This window comes from Brassica napus, chromosome C7, assembly GCF_020379485.1.
Source record: "Brassica napus cultivar Da-Ae chromosome C7, Da-Ae, whole genome shotgun sequence".
NCBI classification, from domain to species: Eukaryota; Viridiplantae; Streptophyta; class Magnoliopsida; order Brassicales; family Brassicaceae; genus Brassica; species Brassica napus.
In genome coordinates, this window is record NC_063450.1 from 35438529 (window position 1) to 35464589 (window position 26061).

The 26061-nt window shown below is 41.7% G+C and overlaps 6 protein-coding genes across 10 annotated transcripts; 4 read left to right on the forward strand and 2 right to left on the reverse strand.

The window, feature by feature from the left end:
- Positions 1–3514: 3514 nt before the first annotated feature.
- On the reverse strand, positions 3515–6119 carry LOC106411037 (serine/threonine-protein kinase D6PKL2). Its single transcript, XM_013851709.3, has 3 exons — positions 5877–6119; positions 4803–5692; positions 3515–4557 (listed from the first exon to the last, which is right to left on the reverse strand). Exons 2-3 carry the CDS (start codon positions 5645–5647, stop codon positions 3687–3689), a joined length of 1716 nt encoding a protein of 571 aa, XP_013707163.1. The 5' UTR covers positions 5648–5692; positions 5877–6119; the 3' UTR covers positions 3515–3686.
- Positions 6120–8134: 2015 nt separating this feature from the next.
- LOC106406977 (farnesyl pyrophosphate synthase 1, mitochondrial) lies at positions 8135–10511 on the forward strand. The gene is made up of 11 exons (XM_013847743.3): positions 8135–8460; positions 8540–8564; positions 8648–8763; positions 8850–9053; positions 9155–9243; positions 9348–9399; positions 9505–9600; positions 9681–9725; positions 9830–9919; positions 10010–10081; positions 10164–10511. The coding sequence occupies exons 1-11, from the start codon at positions 8347–8349 to the stop codon at positions 10290–10292; spliced, it is 1032 nt and encodes a 343-aa protein (XP_013703197.1). The 5' UTR covers positions 8135–8346; the 3' UTR covers positions 10293–10511.
- A 333-nt stretch (positions 10512–10844) lies between these two features.
- LOC106410348 (protein phosphatase 1 regulatory inhibitor subunit PPP1R8 homolog) lies at positions 10845–13108 on the forward strand. 2 transcript variants are annotated; one of them, XM_013850840.3, is made up of 2 exons: positions 10845–11346; positions 11425–13108. In XM_013850840.3, exons 1-2 carry the CDS (start codon positions 10979–10981, stop codon positions 12194–12196), a joined length of 1140 nt encoding a protein of 379 aa, XP_013706294.1. In that variant the 5' UTR covers positions 10845–10978; the 3' UTR covers positions 12197–13108. The 2 variants fall into 2 exon arrangements, with proteins under 2 accessions (XP_013706294.1, XP_022561896.1); XM_022706175.2 differs by having other exon boundaries at positions 10879–11346; positions 11392–13108.
- A 199-nt stretch (positions 13109–13307) lies between these two features.
- Positions 13308–15882, forward strand: LOC106410344 (BTB/POZ domain-containing protein At5g47800). Of its 2 annotated transcripts, XM_013850836.3 has the most exons (6): positions 13308–13561; positions 13680–13749; positions 13824–13893; positions 13979–14377; positions 14455–15198; positions 15268–15882. In XM_013850836.3, the coding sequence occupies exons 2-6, from the start codon at positions 13691–13693 to the stop codon at positions 15679–15681; spliced, it is 1686 nt and encodes a 561-aa protein (XP_013706290.2). In that variant the 5' UTR covers positions 13308–13561; positions 13680–13690; the 3' UTR covers positions 15682–15882. The 2 variants fall into 2 exon arrangements, with proteins under 2 accessions (XP_013706290.2, XP_022561893.2); XM_022706172.2 differs by lacking the exon at positions 13308–13561 and having other exon boundaries at positions 13661–13749.
- Positions 15883–15903: 21 nt separating this feature from the next.
- LOC106410347 (ATP-dependent 6-phosphofructokinase 2) lies at positions 15904–17802 on the reverse strand. The gene is made up of 2 exons (XM_013850839.2): positions 17299–17802; positions 15904–16934 (listed from the first exon to the last, which is right to left on the reverse strand). Exons 1-2 carry the CDS (start codon positions 17800–17802, stop codon positions 16104–16106), a joined length of 1335 nt encoding a protein of 444 aa, XP_013706293.2. The 3' UTR covers positions 15904–16103.
- On the forward strand, positions 17683–21160 carry LOC106410345 (probable E3 ubiquitin-protein ligase WAVH2). Of its 3 annotated transcripts, XM_022706173.2 has the most exons (6): positions 17683–17914; positions 18056–18095; positions 18812–18921; positions 19272–19452; positions 19550–19663; positions 19740–21160. In XM_022706173.2, exons 4-6 carry the CDS (start codon positions 19363–19365, stop codon positions 21099–21101), a joined length of 1566 nt encoding a protein of 521 aa, XP_022561894.1. In that variant the 5' UTR covers positions 17683–17914; positions 18056–18095; positions 18812–18921; positions 19272–19362; the 3' UTR covers positions 21102–21160. The 3 variants fall into 3 exon arrangements, with proteins under 3 accessions (XP_022561894.1, XP_013706291.1, XP_048619489.1); XM_013850837.3 differs by lacking the exon at positions 18056–18095 and having other exon boundaries at positions 17719–17914; XM_048763532.1 differs by lacking the exon at positions 18056–18095 and having other exon boundaries at positions 17719–17914; positions 18812–19452.
- Positions 21161–26061: the final 4901 nt, after the last annotated feature.

Sequence of the window (26061 nt, forward strand, 5' to 3'; positions counted from 1 at the left end):
CTTCCATGTGTTGTCCAGCCAGACAACATCCCATAAGCAGGGAAATCACTTATCGTCCACAGCAGAACTGCTCGCATTGTAAAATTGTTTTTCAAGGAACAATCGTACGTCCTCACCCCTTCTGACAACAATTGCTTTAGCTCTTCTATCAACGGTTGAAGAAAAACATCAAGAGACCGTTTTGGATGCTTCGGCCCAGGGATTAATATGGTCAAAAATAGAAATTCTTGTTCCATGCACATATCCGGCGGTAAATTGTACGGCGTAAGAATGACTGGCCACAAAGAATATTGTCTACCAGACATTCCAAATGGACTAAATCCATCGGTGCATAACCCAAGATAGACATTCCGAATATTTGTAGCAAAATCTGCGTGTACCTTGTTGAAATGTTTCCACGCTCTTGCGTCTGATGGATGTGCAACCTCACCATCTCTCTGGACATGTTCCGCATGCCACCTCATCGATGCAGCAGTCCTCTCAGATTGATATAATCTTTTCAATCTGTCTGTAATTGGTAGGTACCACATCCTTTGGTACGGTACCCTATTCCTCCCACGGCCTTGCGGTTTGAATCGTGGTTTTTTGCAGAATCGACACTCTTCTAACTTGTCATCTTCTTTCCAGTAGATCATGCAGTTGTCGATGCAAACATCAATCATCTCCGAAGGCAACCCAAGACTATAAACCAATTTCTGAATCTCATAATAAGATTCAGCAGACACGTTGTCTTCTGGCATATACTCTTTAAACAACTCCGCCCATGCATCCATGCAATTCTCAGGTAAATTATGATCCGTTTTAATATTCATCATCCTAGCTGCTAGAGACAATTTAGAGAGACCTTCTCTACAACCAGTGTAGATTGGTTGATTTGCAGCATCTAGCATTTCATAAAACCTTTTTGCATCCAAATTAGGTTCTTCTACATTTCCAGCTCCATCAGCTATTGTTATAGTTGTTTTTAAAAATGCATCACTAATCATATCTTGAACCCTATCATGATCTACCATCTGCTCATGATCTTGATGATAATTATATTCATTATGCAAATGATTCGGTTCTTCACTATGATGACCATCCTCAAAATTATTATTACTACTACTAGCTTCATTTCCCCCATAACCCTCTCCATGTTGATACCAAATGTAGTATTGTGGTGTAAATCCTCTGTTTACTAAATGCTTCCATACAGTTTCACTACGTGCAAATTTTGAATTCTTGCATTTCCGACAGGGGCAGAACATCTTACCGCTTTCCTGTGTGATCGGTGTACAGCCCGCCTGGTGCATGAATGTCTCTAGCCCGCTCAGAAATGCGTTCGTCACCCTCCCGTCGGAATCTTTGTGCAAATACATCCAACTCCGTAACTCGTAAATACTACCGCCACCGGCCATTTTTTTCTTAGATTTTTTTTTGAAATTTTTTTTTTCTGATTTTTTTTTTCGGATTTTTTTTTCTCCCGTTTGTGTGTTGTGAGGAAGAGAGTTGTGGGAAATGACATATATATAGAGAAATTTTCGAGTTGGGTAGTTGAAATATAACAACGATTTTACAAGGAATATTTTACATGGATTTTACATGGTTTTAACATATTATTTACAACGACTTTACGACGAAATTAGGTAAGTTAAAGCACATTGAATACACGTTTTCACCTAAATATAACGGTAACATGCTTCGTTGTAATGTCGATGTAATGATTACGACGTATTTCTCATTCCACGTACATTCGTCGTAAACTTACATGGAGTTTACGACGAAATCAGTTCGTCGTAAATTTACATGGCGTTTACGACGAAAGTTAGATTCCTCGTAATTTCGTTGTAAAGACCATGTAAATTTACGACGAAATATTTTCGTCGTAAATATTCGTTGTTATGGGCACCTTTTCTTGTAGTGTTGATCCCAAGTGACACGTACCTCTTATATTGTTGGACTTCTGTGTATAAAGATTATGATCGGTTTATCTTTATAAGAAAGTGATATCGACCTCAAACTTTATGTAGACATCATAGGTGAAATACTTGGTGTGAAAAACACAGTTTGTGATCCTCCGGAGGAGAAAAACCGTGTCATGGTGACTATGAAGCTGGATAGGTAACTGTCATTCTGTCTTTGCTATATAGGTTGTCCATATATTAATTTCGTACGTAGTGTCTGAATATTCTTTCTAACGATTGTTCTTTTGATATGTGCAGTGATGATGAAACTGTCACTTCTACCTGATGTCTGAGTTCTTAGAGATGATGCTGGGTCTGAACCAACCTCTCGACACTCACCAGTGATATTAGTCTTCTGCGGTCCTCTGTTTCATTTGGATTTCTCTTTTTATATTTTCCTAAATAAGTTGTTCTTGAGTTCATCAATCTAGACATTGTTTCCTGTTTTCCATTTTATAAAATTAAAAAAAAAAAAAAAGAGGTAATTTTAATTGCCCAAAAAAAAAAACAACTGATTGTTAGTCTTCGTCGTTGAATGATTATCACTTACCATGATCGTCAGGTGTCCCCTTAAACATTATTATCACAACGTCCATGCTCATGAACTGTCCCCATTGTTATTTTGCTTACGACTGTGCTAAGCAATCGATTTTTTACACACAACAAATCATAAAAATAGTTACGTCGTCCACACGCAAAGAATGAGTGTGGAATGTAGACTTACAAGTTCGCAACATACTTGAGCAATCTCTACTGCAAGACGAACTACATACGTTAACATTGGCGATTAGTCATCATCGGTTTATGTTTTAGTCTTTAGCTGTTGAAATTATTTTATAATTCACATCCTGACCCTTGTTTATCATATAAATGGAATATTTACAACTAAAAATGGTGAAAATAACCGCGCAAGCGCGGATTAGTTATGATAATTTGAATGCGTAATATTTGAATCTTTAAAATGATATGCATTCAAACATAATTGGATAATTATGCATTCAAACATATGTGGCCTGCTCTGCTTCTAAGGTCACATCTCTCTCCCTCTCTTGGAATTGATTAAGAGTAGTAAAATAACAGATGAGAGGGTAAGCCAAATAACAGGTGAAGGTAGAGAAAATACTGGTTGAGAGTGACTCGGTGGCAAAGGCTATACAAGACCTCATCACCAGTCTTAACACTAAGAAGCTTGTTCTTGGGATCGACAAGATGACTCCCACAACTCTTTTAGTTGCCAGATGATGACAGGACAGTCTTCAAACTCTGTTTCTTGCAGGAAAGCAAAGTCCATGAAAGGAAACAGCGTTGCTGAACAGATAATGAGGAGCTCTGCAGCAGAAAAGTGTGAGGTCAAAGTCATATGCCAAGGAAAACAGATAGAGATGGAAAAGCCGGTGACAGAGAGAACCACCTCGAAGCCCTCCATACAGTTGCAGCCGGAGAAAGATCAATCCAGTGACCCTTTTGGTTGGATTTGCTTTAGTAAGCCCAAAACTACCAGTTAGTGGAATGAAAGATAAAGATGCAGATGTAATACATTTGTCTGTGATGTTGTGTTTGGATAGAGGAAGTAAAAAAGATACTATGATAAAAACTAATAAGGTTATGAAAAGAGTTACAACCATTTTAATAAACTACAGAAACAAACATACAGTTTCATGCCAATCTAAGAAGAGCATAACAACACTTGATCATCTCATGGTCTTTTTAGGGAAGAATAGAGAATAAGTAGTACCATATTCGCTAGAAGAAATCAAATTCCAAATAGTTATCAGACCCTTTCTGAGCATTCAGAACCAAACCTGCCGCTGTCTTCTGGCTCGTTGGTGACTCTGCAACGCTCACAGGCCCCCTCTCCAGCTCAACCGGCTTTGGGATCTCAGGTGGAGTAGCACACCGGATCAAAGCCCAGTTCACACCTTCGAAGAACGGGTGTTGCTTAACCTCGGTAGCTCCCCGTTTGAACCCCAGTCTCTGCTGGGGCTCCTTCATGAGGAGGCCCCGGATAAGGTCTCTCGCTGCAAAACTCACCACAGGTGACTCAGGAAACCTCAGAGGCTGACCAACCACGTTGAACAGTGTCTGTCGGTTTCCAGATCCCTTGAAAGGAGTTCTCCCAAAGAGAAGCTCGTACAGGAATATCCCAAAAGTCCACCAGTCCACTGCACTCCCATGCCCTTCACCTTTGATAATCTCAGGGGCCAAGTACTCGTGCGTGCCCACAAACGACATGGAACGAGCATCGGTCGGCTCAGCCACCAGCTCTGGCAATAGCCTAACTTGATTAGCGGTGTCGTTCTTGGACTTACGCTCCTTCTTAGACTTGCTTGAGAAGAGACGCGGAGAGAAGCAAGTGGTGGGGACTGTGCATGATGGTTGGATGCAAGAGGGCTCCATCTGCACACAGTAAACGTTTTTGCGTAATGGATCTGACTCAATGGAAGCAGATTTCACTAGAGTGGGGCTGACGAGACAACGGAGGGAGAGGTCAAAGTCAGAGAGCATTATATGTCCGTCTTCTCGAACTAGAACGTTTTCAGGCTTGAGATCACGGTACACAATCCCCAACATGTGCAGGTACTCAATAGCTAGCAATGACTCTGCTATGTAGAATCTATCATACATCGAAAACAAAAACACTTAATCAGCTAAGAACAAGAGATATATATTAGCAAATGGCTTGTGTGAGAATATAAGCTCCTACCCTGGGAGTTTAACTGGTTTAACTGGGACAAGTAATATATAAATGGTTTATTATGAGCTTCCAATTCCCTAACGTTTTATATATTACTCATGTCCCAGTTAAACTCCCGATGTAAGAGCTTATATTCTCACAGCTTTGAGAGAAGGATGACTCACTTCACCGCTTGCTCGGAGAAGTGTTTCCCAGGCTGGCGTTGCCTGAGAGTATGCAAGTCTCCTCCAGGACAAAACTCCATCACAAGGCAAGAGAACTTCTCAGTCTCGAAGTGAGTGTAGAGCGTAGGGAGAAAAGGGTGATCCAAAGACTGGAGAATCTCTCTTTCCGTCTGAGCCCTAAGAAGCTTCTTGCGGCTAGCGAGAGACGTCTTGTCCATAACCTTCATCGCAAAGTAACACTTCGTCCCCTTCAGCTCAGAGAGGTAAACACTCCCTATGTCTCCACACCCTAGCCTCTTGAGTAGCCTGAAATGGCTCAGGCCCAAAACCCCATCACGAGCCCTAACGGCCTGGATGGCTTCCCAGCTCAAGTCGTTGGCTTTGTGAGGTTTGTTGACAGTGCTGCTTAAGCTGCTGCAGCTACTCTCATCGCTCACGTCACTGCTCGTGCTTCCTCTGTAGATACTGCTTTTGCCACTCTCCATGAAATCAAGGCGGCTTCCACTAAGCTTGGCGCTTCCGCTCGTCTTGCCGAGACTGCTCGTGCCATCACTCACTTTCGCACTGCCAAAGCCTGATGTTTTCTTCTCTTGGTCGTTGCTATCGATAGTCAGTGAATCCACATGCTCAAGAACGGTGGACAAGGAGGTGAAGTCAGGTTTAGGATCAGTAGATCGCTTCTTAAAGGGCTCAGGTAACCGTTTGCTCTCGGGAACTCCTGGATTTGTAACAGATTTAGGCAACTGCAGCGGCTCAGCTAACTTGGGATTACTATTTGAAGAGGAGCGCTTCTGAGCTTCGAGTTCAGCTCCATTACCACCACTAGGCTTTCGTGTGGACGACATCGGATGAAAAAATAGATTAACAGGAAAGGCACATCTCTTCAAAACCTACTCAGATCATAAGAATCAATTAGATAGAAACCACAAAAAGGAGTTTCTTTGATGAACTTTAAAAGAGCAGATCTCAAATGAGAAGAAGAACTAAGAGACGAGGGAGATCTGCAAAGAAGGAAAGGAAGCAACTTTTTAGGAGAAACCCTAGAAAGAGAGAAGGAAGGAAGGAAGGAGATACCTTGGGTGTGGATTGGAGCAGACAAAGATTCGGAGAAGGGACAAGAAAAGTAGTTGCTTGCTTGCGGCTGCTACAAGTACATGCACTTGATGTTCACTTCAACTTCACTAGTGTTGTGTTGTGTTGTTCATCTCGCCGGATACGCACGACAAGAACCCGAGAGAGAGGATCTAAAAGTCGGAACAGCCTAAGCTTTGTTAAAATTAAATACTATAATAAAAGCTAAATTACAAGATAATACCTTTCGCTTTTGTTCTTTTTTGAAATTTTTGTTTTTGTCTTTTTGAAATAAAATTAAATGAGCTTCTTTAATTGCATCAATATCCATATTGGATACAAAAAAAGAAAAGAAGTAAATAAATAAAGAAAGAAAATCGAGAGAGAGAGGGAATTTATTGCCGAAGGAAAGAGAGAAAAAGAAAGTTAAATGATTAGATAAATTAGACCTACGGGTTCAGTTTAGATAAATTAGACCTACCGGTTCGATTTTTTTCGGTTAGTTCAAAATTCAGTTAGTTTCGAGTATGTTAAAATTTTGCCAAAGTGAACGGAAAAAATTGGTTTGGTTTGATTTTTGGTTAGCTTTGTTTCAAAAATTTATACCGAAACTTTTTGTTTTCGATTTAAATTAAATAAAATTCAAAAAATTGTTAAATTCAATTATCTTGACTAGTTCAATTAGTTCGGATTTTTGATTAAGATTGGTATTATTGATTACCAAATTGAAAACCAATTTTTTAGTTGAACTGAACCAAACATTCTAATCTAACTCGACCGAAAGTCAAACTTTTCTGTTAGACAGGTTCGGTCCGATTCGTTTTGTAACCTCGTGCCTATAAATCTTCTTAATTTCTTAAAAATTGTAAAAATTGTCTCTTTAAAAAAAATATTTAACTTTTTAGAAGATAAATTTCTCATATTTTAACTATTTTTATTATAAACGTAAGAAAGGACAAATGTTTTTGGAAATGATGATGGATTATGTTTGACAATTAGAGCTATGGTTTAGGTCTTTGTAAGCATTAATGACTTTTGAGAAGAGAAAAACAAGGCATGCAAAAAGCAGATTACGATTTGTACTCACTTCCCCTCATTATGTTCCTATGCCCTTTGCAACTTCTTCGTTAAACTACTTATTGGTTACAACTTACAACATGACAAAACTCAAATCATGTGATGATATTACCATTGCCCCCTCCACCTATTGTACTCTTAATTACAAACGATGAAAACACAGCAGAAACAGACAAAACGAGATGGAGTTCTTGTATATAATTAGTTGTTTAACTTTTGCAGTTAGCGGAATATTCGCTGACAATTCACATCACATGCAGTTTGGACTTGAACCTATTTTTAATCTCAAACTCAAGAGATCTGTGTTCCTCGATAATGACCATAGTTTCTATTATCAATACGCATCACGTGGTTCTGGACCAAGCAGTCTAAAAAGACTATAATATTACTATAGAGTAACGCCTATGTCATGAAAAAAAAAACAGGCTGTGCTTTTGGACGCATGAAGTACTTTTTAAGAGTTTAAATGGGAACCTTGTTTTGCTATTCAATCATTTAACTCTTCACCTACTTCAAAAATCTTCATCGAAAAACATATCAAATGTGTTCAACTCATGCTTTCATTAGAGCCGTCAGGCCATGTTTTCTGATGATGAATGGATCACCAGATTAATTATTAACCGAAGAGCAAAAAGATCATAAATTTTCATCTTTTCCGTACGTAATAACAGGACATAAGTTACAACTGTTTTCAGGGAAAAAACAAGATGATGGATTCCCTTTTACTTACTAGGGGGCTCCATCAGTTTAATGATATTAGAGACCATGCTTGTGTAATACAGTAATAGTATGGTTCAATCTTGTTACTCTCGTTTAGTAGATTAGATTCACTTGTCACCCCTATTTCCAAAATTCGAGGAAAAAGAGAATCATACAGTCAATAAAACATTGTCCACATATAGCCATTGACTAGTATTGGCTTGGAGAACTCAAAGAGAGAATCATAAAGTCAGTAGTAGTAACCTGATAGGGTCGGTCAAGAGAGTTTTCCAGCCAGAACGACGCCGTTCCATTGAGAAAGGCCCATTATGAACGTCTCAAAATGACGTTCCATTGAGAAAGGCCCATTATGATGTGGGGTTCTCTCGGCCTCTATTTTAATTATTTAAAGAAAAAAATGAACATTTTTTTTCTTTCTCACTGGCTGCTTTGGCTTCGTCTCTGACAAGTGTTAAAGTGGGAGTGGGAGAACAACAACAACAACTCCGAGTGTCCTGGGAATGGCAAAAGTGGTAAATAAGGTAAAAGAAGAAAGGGTATTTCGGGGAAGAAAGAGGAATGAGATTGAGTTGTTGTAGGAATCTGAGAATTGCCCATAAAGCATCTGATCCGTGTGGGCAGTGGCAGTCTCTATCAAAGTAGGCACCTTTCATCCTCTTCCCATCATCATCTATTAATGGCGGAGGATCTCAAGTCAACCTTCCTCAACGTTTATTCCACCCTCAAGTCCGAACTCCTTCATGACCCTTCCTTCGAATTCACCGATGAATCCCGTCTCTGGGTTGAAAGGGTACTCCTTTCCCTTTCCTAGTCCCTTATGATCTCATCAGATCCTATTCTGATCCTCCGTAATTGTCTTTTGTTTGCAGATGCTTGATTACAATGTACCCGGAGGTGAAGAGCCTCTCTCTCTCTCTAGCATTTCATCTATCCTTATCCTCTGATTCTGACACCTACTGCTTTCTCTTCTTCTCCAGGGAAGCTCAATCGGGGTCTCTCAGTCGTGGACAGCTTCAAGCTTTTGAAGGAAGGCAAAGACTTGACGGAAGAAGAGATTTTTCTCTCGTGTGCTCTCGGTTGGTGTATCGAATGGGTATGTAAAGACTCAAGCCTTTTCTTGAATCTCTCAGTAGACTATAGATACCTTCCTGACTCTCTCTCTCTCTCTCTCTCTTGCAGCTTCAAGCTTACTTCCTTGTGCTTGATGACATTATGGATAACTCTGTCACTCGTCGTGGGCAACCTTGCTGGTTCAGAGTCCCTCAGGTTGGTATGGTTGCCATCAATGACGGGATTCTACTTCGCAATCACATCCACAGGATTCTCAAGAAGCACTTCCGGGGAAAGCCTTTCTATGTTGACCTCGTTGATCTCTTTAATGAGGTAAATCTATTTGTTTCTTGGCACAACTATACACTCTTGTTTTCAGACAGCTGAAGCATTGGTAATTAATTATCCTAGTTTGTTCCTGTTGCTTTGTTTAGGTAGAGTTTCAAACAGCTTGCGGCCAGATGATAGATCTGATCACCACCTTTGAAGGTGAAAAGGATTTGGCCAAGTACTCATTGCCAATGTGAGTCAAAAGTGTGGGCCTTTTCAATATATGATTTGTCCTAATGGAAGATCAAATGAAGGGTAGTAAATTTTTTGAGTGATGTAATGGTTTTGAACATGCAGCCACCGGCGTATTGTCCAGTACAAAACGGCTTATTACTCCTTTTATCTCCCTGTGAGTATTGATTCTTATATTTGGATTCACAGTAAAAAAGCGACCATGTCTTTATATCTTCTTATTGCTTAGATCTTGTGTAACGATCTGTAGTTCTGTAATTAGGTTGCTTGTGCGTTGCTGATGGCCGGCGAGAATTTGGAAAACCATGTTGATGTGAAGAATGTTCTCGTTGACATGGGAATCTACTTCCAAGTGCAGGTAGAGTTTAGTGCTGCTAAGTATTCATGAGTGCTATTTGATTGTCAGGAAGTTAACATTCGTTATTTTTGTGTGTGTAGGATGACTATCTGGATTGTTTTGCTGATCCCGAGACTCTTGGCAAGGTTTTAACTCCTGCAAATGCTTTAGTTGTTCCAGACTTATCTGTGACTGTATTTGATGTGCTTTTAGTTGATTAAAGCATATTGGTAACGTTTGATAAGTGCAGATAGGAACGGATATAGAAGATTTCAAATGCTCCTGGTTGGTGGTTAAGGCACTGGAACGCTGCAGCAAAGAACAAACTGAGATATTATATGTAATAATCTTACTTTTTTTTTTTTGTTCCCAAAAGTTTCGTATTATCCTTTTTTTTGAACGTGAAAGGTGGTTTGTTTTGATATCCTAGGAGAACTACGGTAAACCTGACCCATCAAACGTTGCTAAAGTGAAGGAGCTCTACAAAGAGCTTGACCTTGAGGTTTGAAACTAATGGAAACCTCAGAGATTTGATCTAATAATACATTACTAACATATGCTGTGATCTGGTTTGAACATGATAGGGAGTGTTCAAGGAGTATGAGAGCAAAAGCTACGAGAAGCTGATTGGAGTGATTGAGGCTCACCAAAGTAAAGCAATCCAAGCAGTGCTAAAATCCTTCTTGGCTAAGATCTACAAGAGGCAGAAGTAGTCTTAAGCTCTCCGAACTTCCTGTTATGTCTTTGATTCTTCGTTGGTGATTTGTGTTATTCTGTTAAGCTCTCTCTGATTTCAGTGGGAATAAAATCCTGCCTCATTTCTTAAACTAAGTTATCATTTTCTCTTTTATTAATTTTTGTAATTTTATTTCGTGTCATAAATTATTAGACTTCTTTTATAAATTTATGAGAGCGAAAACTATTTATTATCAGCTTTAGAATATTGCCTACAAAATTAGTTACAAATTACAATTACAAAAAAATACAACAGCATTGAAGAAAACCAAACTAAGGGAGGTTCCAGAGTGGAAATTGTTTTCAGATCATTTATGATTTCTTTTTTTTTTTGTCCAACTATCATTTATTTTGTCCAGCATCATTGAAGAAAAACCAAATCATTTATGATTTCTTTTATAACATTTTTGATGCTTTGTCTTTTAAATTGTTTTTACTGGTAGACATGGAATCAGGACAAATATGTTAAAATTGTAAATGTAGGCCGTATTTAGGAGAAAACATAAAGTACAAGGACTGAGTCCACAAATTTTATTTTGTGAGTAAGATCTTCGGACAAGACAACTAGAGAAACCCTAATCTGTTCCATCCTTTGTTCTTTGCTTTGGGGATCATGTGAAGGAGGTAAAGAGTGCTGCTTTAGATTCGAGTTGCAGAAAGAACAATGTACGGAAGATCAGATCTTGACAGGTTCAAAAAGTCTCAAACTTCAGAACCCTTCTCGGTCTCCGCAAACCCCCCAGCGAAGCCAGTGGTCCAGCGTGTTCCCCCGGAGGCAGCGCCATTGCCGTCGACGGCGCAAACTCAGATCGGAGCGAGTCAGTCAACTTGGCATCCCCCGGATTGGGCGATTGAGCCACGCGCCGGTGTCTACTCTCTAGAAGTTGTGAAAGACGGCCAGATCCTCGATCGGATTCATCTCAACAGACGGAGACATATCTTCGGAAGACAGCATCAGACTTGCGACTTCGTGCTTGATCATCAGTCTGTTTCACGTCAGCACGCCGTCGTCGTTCCCCACAAGAACGGCAGGTTTGTTGATTTGGCTTAAGGGCTTAGCCACTCTTGTCTCTATAGTAAGAAAGTTTTGTTTTTTTTCTTGTTTTGTAGTATCTTTGTGATTGACTTGGGATCAGCTCATGGAACCTTTGTTGCAAACGAGAGGTTAACGAAAGACACTCCTGTAGAGCTTGAAGTGGGCCAATCTTTACGTTTTGCTGCTTCCACTAGAATCTACATTCTGAGAAAGAACAGCGAGGCTCTCTTTACACGCCCTCCTCCTCCATCTGAGATCAAGCTTCCGCCGCCTCCTGATCCTTCTGACGAGGAAGCTGTTGTTGCATACAATACTTTGCTCAATCGGTACGGTTTAAGCAATGGGGAGTCTGGTTCTGTGTTGGGGAAAAGGAAAGAGAAGGGTGATTCAGAAGGTGGGGTTGTGGGTAAGAGGAGGAAGAAGCTACGAGTTAGCTTCAGGGATCAACTAGGAGGAGAGCTTGCTGAGGTTGTTGGGATGTCTGATGGAGCAGACGTGGAGACTGAGCCTGGTCCGATTGGTGTCAAAGAAGGGAGCCTTGTTGGGAAATATGAATCACTGGTGCAGGTGACATTGATACCCAAAGGCAAAGGGAAGGAAGAGAAAGCTTCTGCAGGAAACAGAGGTGTGACTGATAGACTACAAGAAGCGATGAAGAAGCTAAAAGGAGGTCCAAAAGGAGGGATTTATGATGATCTTTACAGCGGTGATTCACTTACTAAGGCGGTTGGTACTTCATGGGCTTCTTCTGTGGGTGAACCAGCAGCTAAAGATAAAGAAGAAACTAAACGTGGAGGTGTTGTTGATGACGAAGATGATGATAACGATGATCTGTTTGGTGACTGACTGATTTTGAGAACGAGTTTTAAGCTACCCTTCTTCTTCTCTAATGTGTACACTCATTCCAGGGAAATTGGTAATGTTGCTTTTCCTCTTTGTATATCCAATGGCAGCAAGCAAGCAAGCAATAGAGCACTAAGCCCAGGCCCACTGTCTTGTGTTATAAGTTAAAGAACCCTGAAGTTTTGATATGAGCCTGGTTATTCTAGTTGGGTCTTAGATAGTCATTACAAATAGTGTTGGGGAGTACAAAGAGTAGGGCCAGTGGAAATGGAGTGCAATGGATTTTGACCATTAGTGACTTACAATTCTCTCTTCAAGGCAGACAAATCCCATCAGAAGAGGACATTTGCACTCAAATACTTCTCTTCCCAGTCTTGTTTCACCTTTTTACCTTTTTGCATTATTAAAATAGCACACTAATGATGTGGGTTGACTTCTCCCCTCCCCCACAACAACAGAGATTCCACAGGGGAAATGGACAACAAGTAAAACACTTGGTACAATACAAATAGTAATCTGCCTCTTGATGCATTAAAGTTTGTGACTGAAGAGGGAAGGTATCATATGGGGATCCATGCATCTTTGCTTTGGGATCTGCTTTATGACAAATAATATAAAGAAGAAAGAAGATTACTGATGCTGCAACCAAGTTCGCTTTGATTATAACTCTCTTTTGGATTAAGCCTACCCAACTCCCTACTCTAAGTCATAGGGTGGTGGTCCATTGTATTTATAAATAAGAGTAATCTCACTTTCATTTAATTGTAGTAGGGAAAGGTGAAAGACCCACTTCTGTGTGTTCACTTTAATTTCTGTTTGGTGAGAATTTGTTTTCCTTGTGCAAAAGATGTAATGCATGAAGGACACTTGTGTCTAGCTTTTCAGTTTTTTGGTTGTGAATAGTTTCATGATTCACTTGCCCACCTCTAGGAACTAAATTCGTTTTTTTTTCTTAACTCAAGGAGACCAGAGAGTCACAGACTCCAACTTATAGCTACTAACTGGTATACCTATATGCGTATGTGTGCCAATTTATCTGGTGTTTATTTTCAAACCATAATTAAGTGTGAAGGAAAATTCATATCAGACACCATTTAAAGAGTGAGTCCATGCGGGGAGCAACAAGTGACGAGGCCGGGACCCTTGTTTACCATTCAACTCTCTCTCTCTCTCTCTCTCTCTCTCTCTCGGCATCTAATCTCACTAAACACTTTTTTGACAATTTGATCATTACCACTTCTCTCTTTATTGCTTTAGCCATCTCTTTCTCCTTCTTCCTCCTCTCACATATCATCAACCTTTGAGCACACCAGTCTTGTAAATCAATCATCCTTTTGCTTTATCTTCAGAGTTGTACATAAACTACAGGTTTGATTTTCTCATTTACCAAATACTTATGAATCAAGTTTCGGCTTGAATATTTAATTCTCTTCCTTTTTATCCCCCTTTTGTTCACTTTCTCATCATATGTTTCTCTTGAACACAGAGAAGTCTAAGATGAAGTTCATGAAGATCGGTACAAAGCCTGACACTTTCTATACTCAAGATGGTTCAAGGTTTGTTCCTCTATCTCTCTGCCTCCAAATTCCACAAACACACATCTCTTTGATTATATATATTTACACTGCAGGATTTTGATAACTGACTCACCCAACGATCTCGTTATTAGAATCAACAACACCAGTTACCATCTCCACAGAGTATGTTTTGATTGTCTTATACTCTTGTAGCAACATAAACACATGTATCATGTATGTTATTCAGTGGTTTTGATGTTGTTTGCAGTCTTCTCTTGTTCCAAAATGTGGACTGTTGCGAAGGCTTTGTACTGATTCAGAGGAGTCTGATAGTGTTACCATAGAGCTGAATGACATACCTGGAGGAGCCGATGCGTTTGAGCTGTGTGCTAAGTTCTGCTACGGTATCACCATCAACCTCAGTGCTCATAACCTTGTGGATGCCCTCTGCGCCTCCAAGTTTCTCCGGATGTCTGATTCCGTTGAAAAGGGAAACCTGTTACCGAAGCTTGAATCTTTCTTCCACTCCTGCGTTCTCCAAGGCTGGAAAGACTCCATCGTCACTTTGCAGTCCACTGCCAAATTGCCTGAATGGTGTGAGAATCTTGGAATCATCAGAAAGTGTATAGATTCGATTGTTGAGAAGATCCTCACTCCCACTGCACAGGTATGTTCATATTTTTCACGTTTTGAGTCCAGATGATGTTCTTGCACATCTATTTGATCTTTCTTTTTGTTTTGTAGGTCTCTTGGTCTCATACATACACCAGACCAGGCTACCAAAAGAGAAAACATCACTCTGTTCCAAGAGACTGGTGGACGGAGGACATATCAGACCTGGACTTGGACTTGTTCCGCTGTATTATCACAGCAGCCAGGTCAAGCTTCACGCTGCCGCCTCAGCTCATTGGTGAAGCTTTGCACGTATACACCTGTCGTTGGCTACCATACTTCAAATCAAAAAGCCATTCAGGTTTCTCTGTCAAAGAAAACGAAGCAGCGCTGGAAAGGCACCGACGTGTTGTTAACACGGTTGTGAACATGATTCCTGCAGATAAAGGGTCGGTTTCAGAGGGCTTCTTGCTGAGACTTGTTAGCATAGCTAATTATGTGGGAGCTTCTCTGACGACAAAGACTGAGTTGATTAGAAAAGCTGGTCTGCAACTCGAGGAGGCAACTCTTGCAGACCTCTTGTTGCCTTCCCAGTCATCCTCTCATCATCATCGATATGATACTGACTTGGTTGCTGCGGTTCTTGACAGTTTTCTAATGCTCTGGAGAAGACAGACTTCTGCGCATGTTTCTAGTAACAGTCAGTTGCTACATTCAATCAGGAAGGTGGCAAAGCTTATTGACTCCTATCTTCAGGCAGTCTCACAAGATGTTCATATGCCAGTTCCTAATTTCGTGTCTCTTGCTGAGGCAGTGCCAGACATCGCACGGGAGAGCCATGACAGGCTTTACAAAGCAATCAACATGTATCTCAAGGTAGTCATGCCAGCATACTTTGAGCAATCATCAAGTTTGGTACTTGGAACTAATGGTTTTACATTGCAGGTGCATCCGGAGATAAGCAAAGAAGAGAAAAAGCGACTATGCAGAAGTCTAGACTGCCAGAAGTTGTCTGCAGAGGTACGCGCCCACGCTGTGAAAAACGAGAGGATGCCACTGAGAACCGTCGTCCAAGCCCTCTTCTTCGACCAAGAGAGCAGTTCCAAGGGAGTATTAAGCCAAGCAGCGAGCCAAGTTCTCGCCTCAAGAGGTAAAGAGGTGCCCACGGATGAAACTAGCATGATGCATAAGCTTCACCTAGGTCCATCTGAAACAGTCTCTATAGGGAAAGCTAAGAGCATGCGCGAGGGAGGAAGCCAAAGAGGAGAAGACAAAATCAGATCCAGTACAGACCCCAGGAAGCTAGTGAGGCAAGGAACAGGATCAGAGCGTAAGTACCATGCAAGTAGAGACAGGTAGTGGAGTTAGGCCACAGAGAAACTCAAGCCTCTTGTCTGTATTCACCAGATTTCTGGTTCTTTTATCTTTCTATACTTTTAAAGAATTGATGATACTTGTAGATGGTCAAGTGGCATTATCTGTATTAATACAGTGCAGAGCTCAAGCTCCTGCTCAACCATTCTTCATTTTATATGCTCAAGAAAACGATTCTGCAACTAATGTGCTTATTAGAATCTCATCTTTGTATCAACCTTTCCCCCTTTCTCATTACTCTCAAGCATTATACCGTTATTTAGATAGTTACCAGAGGATCAAGGATCTAAGATTGCCTTGCCTTGATAGTTGCATTGTTTGATCATACACTAGTGAGATTATTATTAGGTTACAAGATCTTCAACTTCACTCTCTCATTCCTCTTACCATCTAATCTTCTCGGTGTTTTACCCCTTGAAATTCGTTTCAAAATCTGGCTGGTTTGTGACAGAGCGCACCCATGCCCACTTGGGATCACTCGTGTTCACTTCATTCTTAGTCTGTGCCACCTCCTCTAAGGGGATATAAGCATAGTTCCCATTGATCGGACCAGACACAAACCCTGTGTAACCAGCCATGACTCCATGGATAGACGAGTGAGCCAAGAGCGTACAGTACAAGTTATCCGTAGCATTCGCAGGTACAGCTCTTATCATGTAAGTGGGATCGATATACTTCACAGTGAACAGCTCCTTTGGATGCTCTCTCTCCCACCACTCCTTCAGCGCTGACTTCAACCAAACTCCAACATCCAAGAAAACAAGGTTCCCAGATTCATCCCTCTCTTGTTTCTGCGATTCAGTTCTCGGGATCATCTCTTGTCCAGCGCCTTCAGCCACAACAAGAACAGCATGCCCATGATCTTTCAGTCTCTGCTCCAGAAACTCAAACAACCCTCCTTTGCCTTCAAGGTAGAATCCCATCTCAGGGATCAAACAACAGTCCACGTCACGGCTGCTTAGTGTGGCGTGTAGAGCAATGTGTCCAGTGCTTCTCCCCATAAGCTTCACTAGTCCGATGCCATTGACAGCGCTCTCAGCCTCCACGTGAGCCGCGGATATAGCCTCCTGAGCCATCTCTACTGCCGTTTGAAACCCGAATGATCTATCAATGATGCCCACATCGTTGTCAACCGTTTTGGGAATACCAGTGATTCCCACTTCAAGTTTCCTGCGGCTGACTTCGTCGAAGATCTTGACTGCCCCGCGCATAGTGCCGTCTCCTCCTATTATATAGACCTGAAACAGGTCAAGGTCATAGCATCATCATAATGTTCTTGAAAACAAACACACAACAACTTGGGTTCAGGGAAATGTAATAGATCAAATTATTACAGTAATGTACCGGTTAAGATCAAATTATTGGTTCCAAGAAGCTCTATTACACGGTTTAGATTAATCCTAACAGAGAAAAAAAAAAAAAGGTGTATGTACCGGTTTCACTTAACCATACTAGACTTGGTTAAGATTAATGTAAACCGTGTAATAGAGCTTATGGGAACAATATACCGGTTTATATTGATCTTAACCGAGTCTAATTACATGGTTAAGTGAAACCGGTACATACTCCAATCCAAGTCTAAAAGCATAGAGTGAACCGGACCTGGTTATAACCGTTTTGTTGGATGGCGTCGACGATTTTACAGAGATCGAAGCCACCGCGGGAGGTGGCGAGGACAGTGCCGCCTTTCTTGTGCCAATTATGAACAAGCTTAGGGTTTAACTCGACGGCTTCCATGGAGTAAAAGCCTCTGTAACCAGCTGGGATTCCATAGATCTCTCTCACACCGTACAGCTCCCACAAACCAACCACGAGCTCTCTGATGACGGTGTTCATCCCCGGACACAGACCTCCGCATGTTACGATCGCCGCCTTCACAGACGATGGCTCGTAGAGGATCTCTCGGCGGGGACCAGCTCTGTGGTAGGCCACGTGTGGCTGGGAGGCGTCGGAGAGATCGTAAACGACCTGGGAGAGGACGACGTCGGAAGGAGTGATGTAGAAGCCATGGGAAGGGTGGAAGAAGGGGTTTTCTTCCAGTGGGTTGCGGCGTTGGTGGAGACCGGTGAGAGATGGGAGTTCTTTGATACTGGTTGCGTCGGCCATGAGGAGATTGCGAGATCAGAGAGGAGTGAGTCTGATTGTTATCATCGGAGAGGCAGTTACATGGCGGAGACGTGGCAAGCGCAGCCGTGCAGATATCGACACGTCGCCTGAGGTAGTTCGCTTTTTTCGATTAAAGAATATTGTATGGGCTTGGGCTTACAAATAAGCCCAATTAGAAAAGAAACAGTTGCTAGGGTGATTAAAATTAATCTAATTTATCACCGACAATCTTTACTTTTCTATCTTTTGACAGGATGGATCACTTAGGGGATGTATTCAATATAAAATTTGAGGTGATTTGCTTTTTAATGAGATTTTAGATAATTTCACTGAATCGTAGAGATTAAAATAATTTTTGTTAAATCACTCTAAAATATCACCTAAAACCATGGAATTTGAGTTTTAAAATTTTTAACTAAGGAACTTCACCCAAATACTTTAAAATCACTTGAAAACTTGAAAACTTCACGACTTAAAATATTTTCAATAACGTAGTTCATAAAATGTCAAGTTCAATAACTCTGGATTTTAAATGAGATTTTAAAATTCATGTTTGAATAACAGTAAATTTGTTATTTTATTGCAAATCACGTAAAACTCTCAGTTAGTGTTAATTTCTACTTCACCATCTTTTGACCGGATCGCTTATAAATTAATGACCTTTTTTGTAAGAGAAAAAGAATAGTATGTGCTTGTTTGATTTGAATCTATATGTGTTGTGTAAAGTATAGGGGAGGCTGTCTTGTCTTGTCACGATGGTGATGTTTGCTTGGTGTCATGTTGTACAAAGGCTTCTTCTTATAACTCTGATTCTCCTTGAATAGAGACTAAGACTTTTTATTCTAGGTGCCTTTTGTTTGTGATTCATTTTCCTCTCCATGATTAGCACATTGTTCCAATGTCACTAGTGATATACTGTTTAGACTAAGTCTGTTGCTCAAAAAAAAAAAAAAGACGAAGTCTTTCATGTACTGGTCAAGACATCTCTGATTCCAAGATCGTATTGTAGAAGGGTTTCTGGGGCATTGGCTTGTCTATGAGATTCACTTGATGGACTGGCTCAGCAAGGAGGAGGGTGATGCCTCTGAGATGGGAAACTGTATCTTATTAAGCAAAGAGGTTTGTAGTTATTTTCTAACTTTTTCTAAAAAAATATGGACCATGGAGGGTGTGAATGTTGTCTTGTGGAGTTGATGTGTGTTGCAGAAGAAGCATAACGACACAATGACAAATAGAAGAGACGGTGTGTGTGGGTCCAATCTTGTCTCAACTATGTTTTCTTTTTCTTCTTTTTTTTTTTAATTTAGTTTGAAAATATGGTGCGCCTCTTGAGCACTTCTTTACATGATAATTACAAAAAAAGAAGCAGTCAAAAACACACAAAAGCCGAAAGAGTCGCGGTCAAGTTTTTCTTTTAAGCTGTTTTCCTTTAACTCTTTATCCTTAACGTCTCTATTAATACTCTTCAGGTATCACATTGGCCTATCTTCAAAGTTCAAACTGTTGAGCATCCCTTGAGTGTGCGAGATTCTTTATCGTCTCTCTTTTGTCTTTCTCCCCATGGGAATGGGAAGAACAACTTCGAAGCTGAGGAAGGCCGCAAAGAGACTGGTCTTAGCTGCTTGTCGTTCTCTTTCTCTTCTTCCTCTGGTATGTTTCTTCTTCTTCTTCCGTTCTTTTGTTTTATAAACTTGTGTTTCAAGACAGTTTTTCACTGACAAAGCTATTGTCTTTCCATGTGAAACAGAGTTCACGGGGATCTACAGCTGTTATGAAGCCAGAGAATGTTTATCTGCCCCATCACCATGAGGTCCATGAAGAGGCCATAGATAAAGCAGACTCCACTCATGCTACTTCTACGGTATCCCACTTGCTTCTTTACTCTTCTATCTGTTCACCAAAGGCTTTTGCTCATGGATCTGTGTGTTTCTTTGTAGATCTTGTGCGCTATTTGTCTTGAACCTCTGAGTCATTGCGATGATAACTCTCCCAGTGAAGCTACATTCACGGGACAATGCTCTCACTCCTTCCACTTTTCGTGCATTGCTTCCAATGTGCGTCATGGAAGTGTCACTTGTCCTGTTTGCCGCGCCCATTGGACCCATCTCCCTCCTCCTTCCTTTCCCCACCTGTCTGAGCGCCAGCTAGACGACCCTGTTCTTCGTATTCTTGATGACTCCATCGCCACTTCCCGCGTCCAAAGACGCTCGCTCCTCCGCTCTGCTCGCTACGACGATGATGATCCTATCGCCCCTCCTCATTCCAACACCAGTTACTCTCGTCTAGACTTCTCTTTAACCCCTCTCACAGTTTCCCCCAACTTAGTCTCTTATCCATGCTGCTTCCAGCCTCTCCAAGGTGCATATTCTCCATTACAAATGTGTAGAAGATCAGTACTGCCACTGCCAGAAGATTACCACTGTGTGTGCACTTCCTTGGGGACAAGAAGTGCCTATCTCTCTGTGAAGCTTAAAGATCCACAACCCATTGACTTAGTGTTGGTTGCGAGTCCTAGCGGGCCACATTCTCGCCTTCTCAAGCAGGCGATGATATTAGTAACATCCTCTCTTCGACCAGTTGATCGTTTAGCCATAGTGACGTATTCGTGTGTCGCAGCACGTGTGTTTGCTCTGAGACGCATGACTTCATGTGGAAAGCGGGCAGCTCTGCGAGTCATTGACCGTCTCTTCTATACGGGACAAACTGACCCTTCTCAAGGCATCCTTAAGGGCATTAAAGTACTCAAAGATCGTGCATACAAGAACCCACAGTGCAGCATTCTACATATCTCAAGTAGCTCATATTATCCCAACAGCGTGATGCATAGAGGTGTCATGGTCCATGGGTTTCACGTGGGGTTAGGTAGTGAGACTTGGAATGGTTTTGTGTTGCATAAGTTGGAAGAGTTTCTTGAAAACGTGCTGGGAGTATTAGCAAGCGATATCCAACTGAGAATCGGTATGGAAGGGAATGTTGTTAAAGTAGGCGAGTTGAGAGGCGGTGAAGAGAGGCAAGTGTTGCTAGATCTTGGTGGGCATGTCAGTGTTCGTCTCTGCTATAGCTATGTGGAAGGAGACAGTAATGAGTGTATCAGGAGAAGAGGGGAGACGACGTTGAGCTTGGTTGACGATAAGGAAGGGATAGTAACCGGTGATTGTGAATCGGCAGGTGCGAGGGATGATGACTATATGAACAGCAATAGTGTGAGGAGAAGCATTAATACTGGAGCTTGGGACTATCATGATCCTTTTATGGCCAGAAGGTGGGCAAAGCGGTTGCATGAAACTGTAAATCTCTGATTATTTTTTGACTTATATGTTTTACTTTTCAAAGTTCCATTCTACACCATTTCCTCAGAGTAAAGACTAGCAATAATTAAGTGGATCACAATTGCATGAAGTCTCTAGTCTTGAATTAATCATGAATTCGTGGTATGCTGTAAAACGCTACATATGCAATCCTGAGAAAGTTTACAAGTAAGATGCTTACTACAATGTAATCAGAGATTTACAGTTTCATGCAACAAAAAATAAAATGCTGGTGTCAGAGTGATAGATTTATGTACTCCTGAACTCTATAACTCTCAACTCTCGTGTATATTGAATGTGAATGAGTACTTGATTACAGAAGTTTACGATCTCATGACGATCGCTCTGAGACTCATAGCGTCAACAGAATAACAACCAAATCAAGCATAAAAGAATCCACAACTCATACGACTCCTATTTATAACAACTCAATATAAAGTAAAGACTCTGACTCTTCCAGTGTCTTTACTTCTTCACTTCACCTTGTTTCCTTCCTACGATTCTTCTTCCTCCATAAGCACACGCTTTCCCTCCTTCTTTGAATAATCCTCCCGCTTCTCCTTTCCAACGACATCCTTATTCCTCATCCTCACATAAGCCTTCTTGTACTTATCAATACTCCCCCCTTTAAAACCAAGCTTGTCCTCAAGCTTAAACGCTGGATACAACTTCACAAACTCTGCAAACAACATCCAAGAATTGTCATGAGAAGGTGAGTCACTCCATTGAACCAACAACTCCAATTCACCCTTCCCATTGTAACGTTTAGCCAAGACTTCCACCGGCTGTGTCTGTGACTCCATCTCAACAAGACCAGAAGGAGGTAAAGGATTCACCACCACCCCTGATCCCACCACAGCTTTCAATTGCGAAACATGGAAGACTGGATGAATCTTCGAAGATCCCGGTAACGCTAATTTATACGCAGCCTTCCCCACACGCTCTAATACTTCAAACGGACCAAAGAATTTAGCCGACAATTTCTGACAAACTCTTCTCTGCACAGATTGCTGGCGATATGGTTTCAACTTCAGATAAACACGAGCCCCCACTGCAAACTCCACATCCCTTCTATGCAAATCCGCTGATTTCTTCATCAGAAACTGAGCCCGCAACAGATTACTCTTAATACCCTCCAACATGAAATCCCGCTCACGTAACGATGACTCCAACTCAAAGTTCATAGTAGAACCTTCTTCAAAACGTACAATAGCAGGTGGTTCTCTACCATAGACAACTTGGAACGGTGTAGCTTTCAGAGAAGTATGGAAAGAAGTGTTGTACCATAGTTCTGCCCAAGCTAAGTACCGAAACCAATTGCGCGGGTGTTGAGATACAAAGCACCGAAGATACGTTTCAAGACAACGGTTCAGCACTTCTGTTTGACCGTCAGTTTGCGGATGAAACGCCGTACTGTACTTTAGTTGTGACTCTGCCAAACGAAACGTTTCTTTCCAAAAAGCACTGAGGAAAATACGATCACGATCCGACACAATGCTCTTGGGATACCCGTGTAAACGAACCACCGTCTCAATAAACTTCTGCGCTACGTCAACCGTCGAGAAAGGATGTTTCAAAGCTATAAAGTGAGCATATTTACTTAGCCGATCCACCACCACCAAAATGACATTGAATCCCTGTGACGTAGGTAACCCCTCCACGAAATCTAATGAAATATCATCCCACACTCGGTCAGGAATAGGTAGTGGTTGAAGGAGACCAGCTGGAGACAATGTTGAGCTCTTATGCGTCTGACAAACCGAACACTCCGCAACATACTTCTGAATCCTCTTATAAATTCCCTCCCAATAGAAAGACTGCTGCACACGCTTCACCGTTTTAAGCACTCCGGAATGACCTCCAATCTTACCATCATGATACTCCTTTAAAATTAAAGGAATGAAACGAGACTCCTTAGGCAACACGAGTCTTCGCTTATACCACAACCTCCCATTTACAACCTGATAATTCGAGTTCTGCAATTCCCCATCTTTACACTTCCTCAACAACCTCTGAACATCCTCATCATTATCAATCTCCTTATAAATCTCTTGTAACTGCAACACCGATGGAATCGTCAAAGCCATCACTTGCGCACTAGACAGCTGAACCGACGACTCTAAGCAACGCGAGAGACCATCAGCTGCCTTATTCTCACATCCAGGTTTATAAAGAATCTCAAAATCGAAGCCCAACAGCTTGATTAACCACTTCTGATACTCCATATTAACCTCCCGTTGTTCCAAAAGAAACTTCAAACTTCGTTGATCCGTATGAACCACAAACTTCTGGCCAAGCAAATAATGTTTCCATTTTTGTACTGCCAGCACAACAGCCATCAACTCTCTTTCATAAGCAGGTTTCAACTGTTCCCTCGGTGACAATGCATGGCTGAAGAAAGCTATAGGTCTCTTGTCTTGCATTAACACCGCACCCACTCCAAATCCAGAAGCATCCGTTTCAAGAACAAACTGCTTTCCAAACTCTGGTAACGCTAGAACAGGCGCTGTTGTCATAGCCACCTTCAAATCTTCAAACGCAGAGTGAGCTTCCCCCGACCAGTCAAACTTATCCTTCTTCAATAGGTGAGTCAGAGGTCTCGCAATGATCCCATAGTTGCGCACAAAATGACGGTAATAACCCGTTAAACCCAAGAAACCACGTAGCTGTTTCACTGTAACCGGCGTAGGCCACACCCTCATCGCCTCTGTTTTCAATTTATCAGTTGCCACTCCTTGTGCTGAAATAATGTGTCCTAAGTATTCCACCTGAGCCATGCCAAAAACACACTTCTTCTGATTGGCAAATAACTTCTGTTCTCGGAATACTTCCAACACCAACCGCAAATGCACAATGTGATCCTCCATAGATTGGCTAAACACCAAAATATCGTCAAAAAACACCAAAACGAACTTCCGGAGGAATGGCTTGAACACTTGATTCATCAAACCTTGAAATGTCGCCGGAGCATTGGTCAAGCCAAAAGGCATGACCAAAAATTCGTAATGACCCTCGACGGTTCTAAAAGCCGTTTTCGCCACATCCTCCTCCTTCATACGTATCTGATGGTAACCAGAACGTAAATCTAACTTCGAAAACACAGAAGCACCGTGTAATTCATCCAAAAGTTGGTCGATAACCGGAATGGGAAACTTGTCCGGTACCGTTGCTCTGTTAAGCGCTCGATAGTCCACACAAAATCGATGAGAATTATCCTTCTTCTTCACCAGTAAGACAGGACTCGAAAATGGACTATTGCTTGGGCGAATAATTCCTGAATCCAACATCTCAGCTACCATCTTCTCCATCACAATCTCCGTCGCATGCGGGTATCTATAAGGCCTCACAGACACCGTACCTACTCCTGGTGCCAGAATGATCGAATGTTCCTTGCCCCTAATAGGTGGTAAACCTTGAGGAACCGCAAAAACATCAGACCAATCCTCTAATAGGCGCCTAACTTCCAATGGAACAGCGAAATGGGTTGGTAGCACATCAGACCTCTGATTAGCACTAGATGAGTAGGTTGGAGTTAATGGCTTAAGAGATAGTCTTGGACAATGTAGACTTCTGTCGCCCACCAATGTCACCTTCTCCCCTTCATAGACAAAAGAGAATATCTGTTCCCTCCAATCCACTTCACATTTGCCCAAAGTTTCCAGCCATTGTATGCCGAGAATGACATCAATCGATCCTAACTCAAGGGAGATAAAATCTGCGACAAAGTGAGAAGAACAGAGCTGAAAAGGAACCGCAGTGCACACTCCAGAACCCTTCACCATAACTCCATTCCCTAGCAACACATCCAAACCCTGAGAAACGCACTCCTTCAGACGTAACCGCGTGACCACTTGGGGAGAGATAAAATTGTGCGATGCTCCACTATCAATCATAACTATCACCTCCACATTTCCCACTCTACCCCGTAGCTTAGTCGTCTTAGGCGAGTCAATACCCAAGTAAGCATTAAGAGACAGAGTACGGAGTTCAGAAGAAGAAACTTGGAACTCCTCATGCAACTCTACTTCCTCCGCATCTACCAACTCTACTTCAAAACCATTCAATACCGTCAACACTCGGAACTCCCGTTTTGGACAAATAGCTTCATGTGCCTTCGACCACTTGTCCCCACATTTGAAGCACAGTCCTTGCCTACGCATAGCGTCCAATTCTGCATCTGAATGCCGCTGACGAGGTCTCTGGAACGACTTAGCTAAAGTCACATTCTCTTTTTGTGATTTTGTCTCCAACGTAACCGTTCCTTGATTTTTGTTGTAGTAACCTCCTGTTTTTGTTGTTGGAGCCGGTATCACCTTATTATGGCTCCCAGACGACTTAGGAGACTCAACCAACACCTTGCAAAAAGAGCTTGATTCCATCTTCAACACAGCCGCAATGAAATTAGAAAGTCCCTGTGGCTCTTTCATGCGGATCACCTCTTTCATCTCATGACTCAACCCAATATAGAAGATCCTCTCAAGATGGTGATCTGCTAGTCCCGGAACCTGAGCAGATAAGTCCTCAAATTCTGACACATACTCCGCCACAGTACCAGTTTGCTTGATAGAAAATAGTCTTGTGCTTGGTTCATCTTCAATAGACTCAGAAAATCTCACAAACATCCGCTGCTTAAAGTCTCTCCAATCATGAAAACCTCCTCTACGCGTTACCCAAGCGTACCATTTCTTCAATGCTCCTCTCAAACACAAAGGTACCAAATCCAATCTTGACTCTTCATCATACCGCCCAAGCTCAAAGAAATACTCAACATCCACCATCCATTCAGCAACACAAGTTCCATCACACACCGGCATCTCAATCTTCTTCAACATATTCTCTCGATTGTCCAAGTTCAACTGATCACGACGATAACCGAAAGATGCATCCTCACGAAATCTATCAACATTAGAATTTCGTACCTGCGAACGCGAAGATGATAACATCACCGGAT

What these genes read in the sequence shown, in the direction of transcription:
- LOC106411037 (XM_013851709.3), bottom strand. Translation starts at nt 5,647, where the DNA reads ATGTCGTCCACACGAAAGCCTAGTGGTGGTAATGGAGCTGAACTCGAA. An exon ending in TTCTCCGAGCAAGCGGTGAA is followed by an intron (nt 4,558 to 4,802) that starts GTGAGTCATCCT and finishes GATGTATGATAG; the next exon opens with ATTCTACATAGCAGAGTCAT.
- LOC106406977 (XM_013847743.3), top strand. Translation starts at nt 8,347, where the DNA reads ATGGCGGAGGATCTCAAGTCAACCTTCCTCAACGTTTATTCCACCCTC. An exon ending in TGATTACAATGTACCCGGAG is followed by an intron (nt 8,565 to 8,647) that starts GTGAAGAGCCTC and finishes CTTCTTCTCCAG; the next exon opens with GGAAGCTCAATCGGGGTCTC. An exon ending in ATTACTCCTTTTATCTCCCT is followed by an intron (nt 9,400 to 9,504) that starts GTGAGTATTGAT and finishes TTCTGTAATTAG; the next exon opens with GTTGCTTGTGCGTTGCTGAT.
- LOC106410348 (XM_022706175.2), top strand. Translation starts at nt 10,979, where the DNA reads ATGTACGGAAGATCAGATCTTGACAGGTTCAAAAAGTCTCAAACTTCA. An exon ending in GTTCCCCACAAGAACGGCAG is followed by an intron (nt 11,347 to 11,391) that starts GTTTGTTGATTT and finishes TTGTCTCTATAG; the next exon opens with TAAGAAAGTTTTGTTTTTTT.
- LOC106410344 (XM_022706172.2), top strand. Translation starts at nt 13,661, where the DNA reads ATGTTTCTCTTGAACACAGAGAAGTCTAAGATGAAGTTCATGAAGATC. An exon ending in TATACTCAAGATGGTTCAAG is followed by an intron (nt 13,750 to 13,823) that starts GTTTGTTCCTCT and finishes TTTACACTGCAG; the next exon opens with GATTTTGATAACTGACTCAC. An exon ending in CCAGTTACCATCTCCACAGA is followed by an intron (nt 13,894 to 13,978) that starts GTATGTTTTGAT and finishes TGTTGTTTGCAG; the next exon opens with TCTTCTCTTGTTCCAAAATG.
- LOC106410347 (XM_013850839.2), bottom strand. Translation starts at nt 17,802, where the DNA reads ATGGCCGACGCAACCAGTATCAAAGAACTCCCATCTCTCACCGGTCTC. An exon ending in AACAAAACGGTTATAACCAG is followed by an intron (nt 16,935 to 17,298) that starts GTCCGGTTCACT and finishes GACCTGTTTCAG; the next exon opens with GTCTATATAATAGGAGGAGA.
- LOC106410345 (XM_022706173.2), top strand. Translation starts at nt 19,363, where the DNA reads ATGGGAATGGGAAGAACAACTTCGAAGCTGAGGAAGGCCGCAAAGAGA. An exon ending in CTCTTTCTCTTCTTCCTCTG is followed by an intron (nt 19,453 to 19,549) that starts GTATGTTTCTTC and finishes CATGTGAAACAG; the next exon opens with AGTTCACGGGGATCTACAGC. An exon ending in CCACTCATGCTACTTCTACG is followed by an intron (nt 19,664 to 19,739) that starts GTATCCCACTTG and finishes GTTTCTTTGTAG; the next exon opens with ATCTTGTGCGCTATTTGTCT.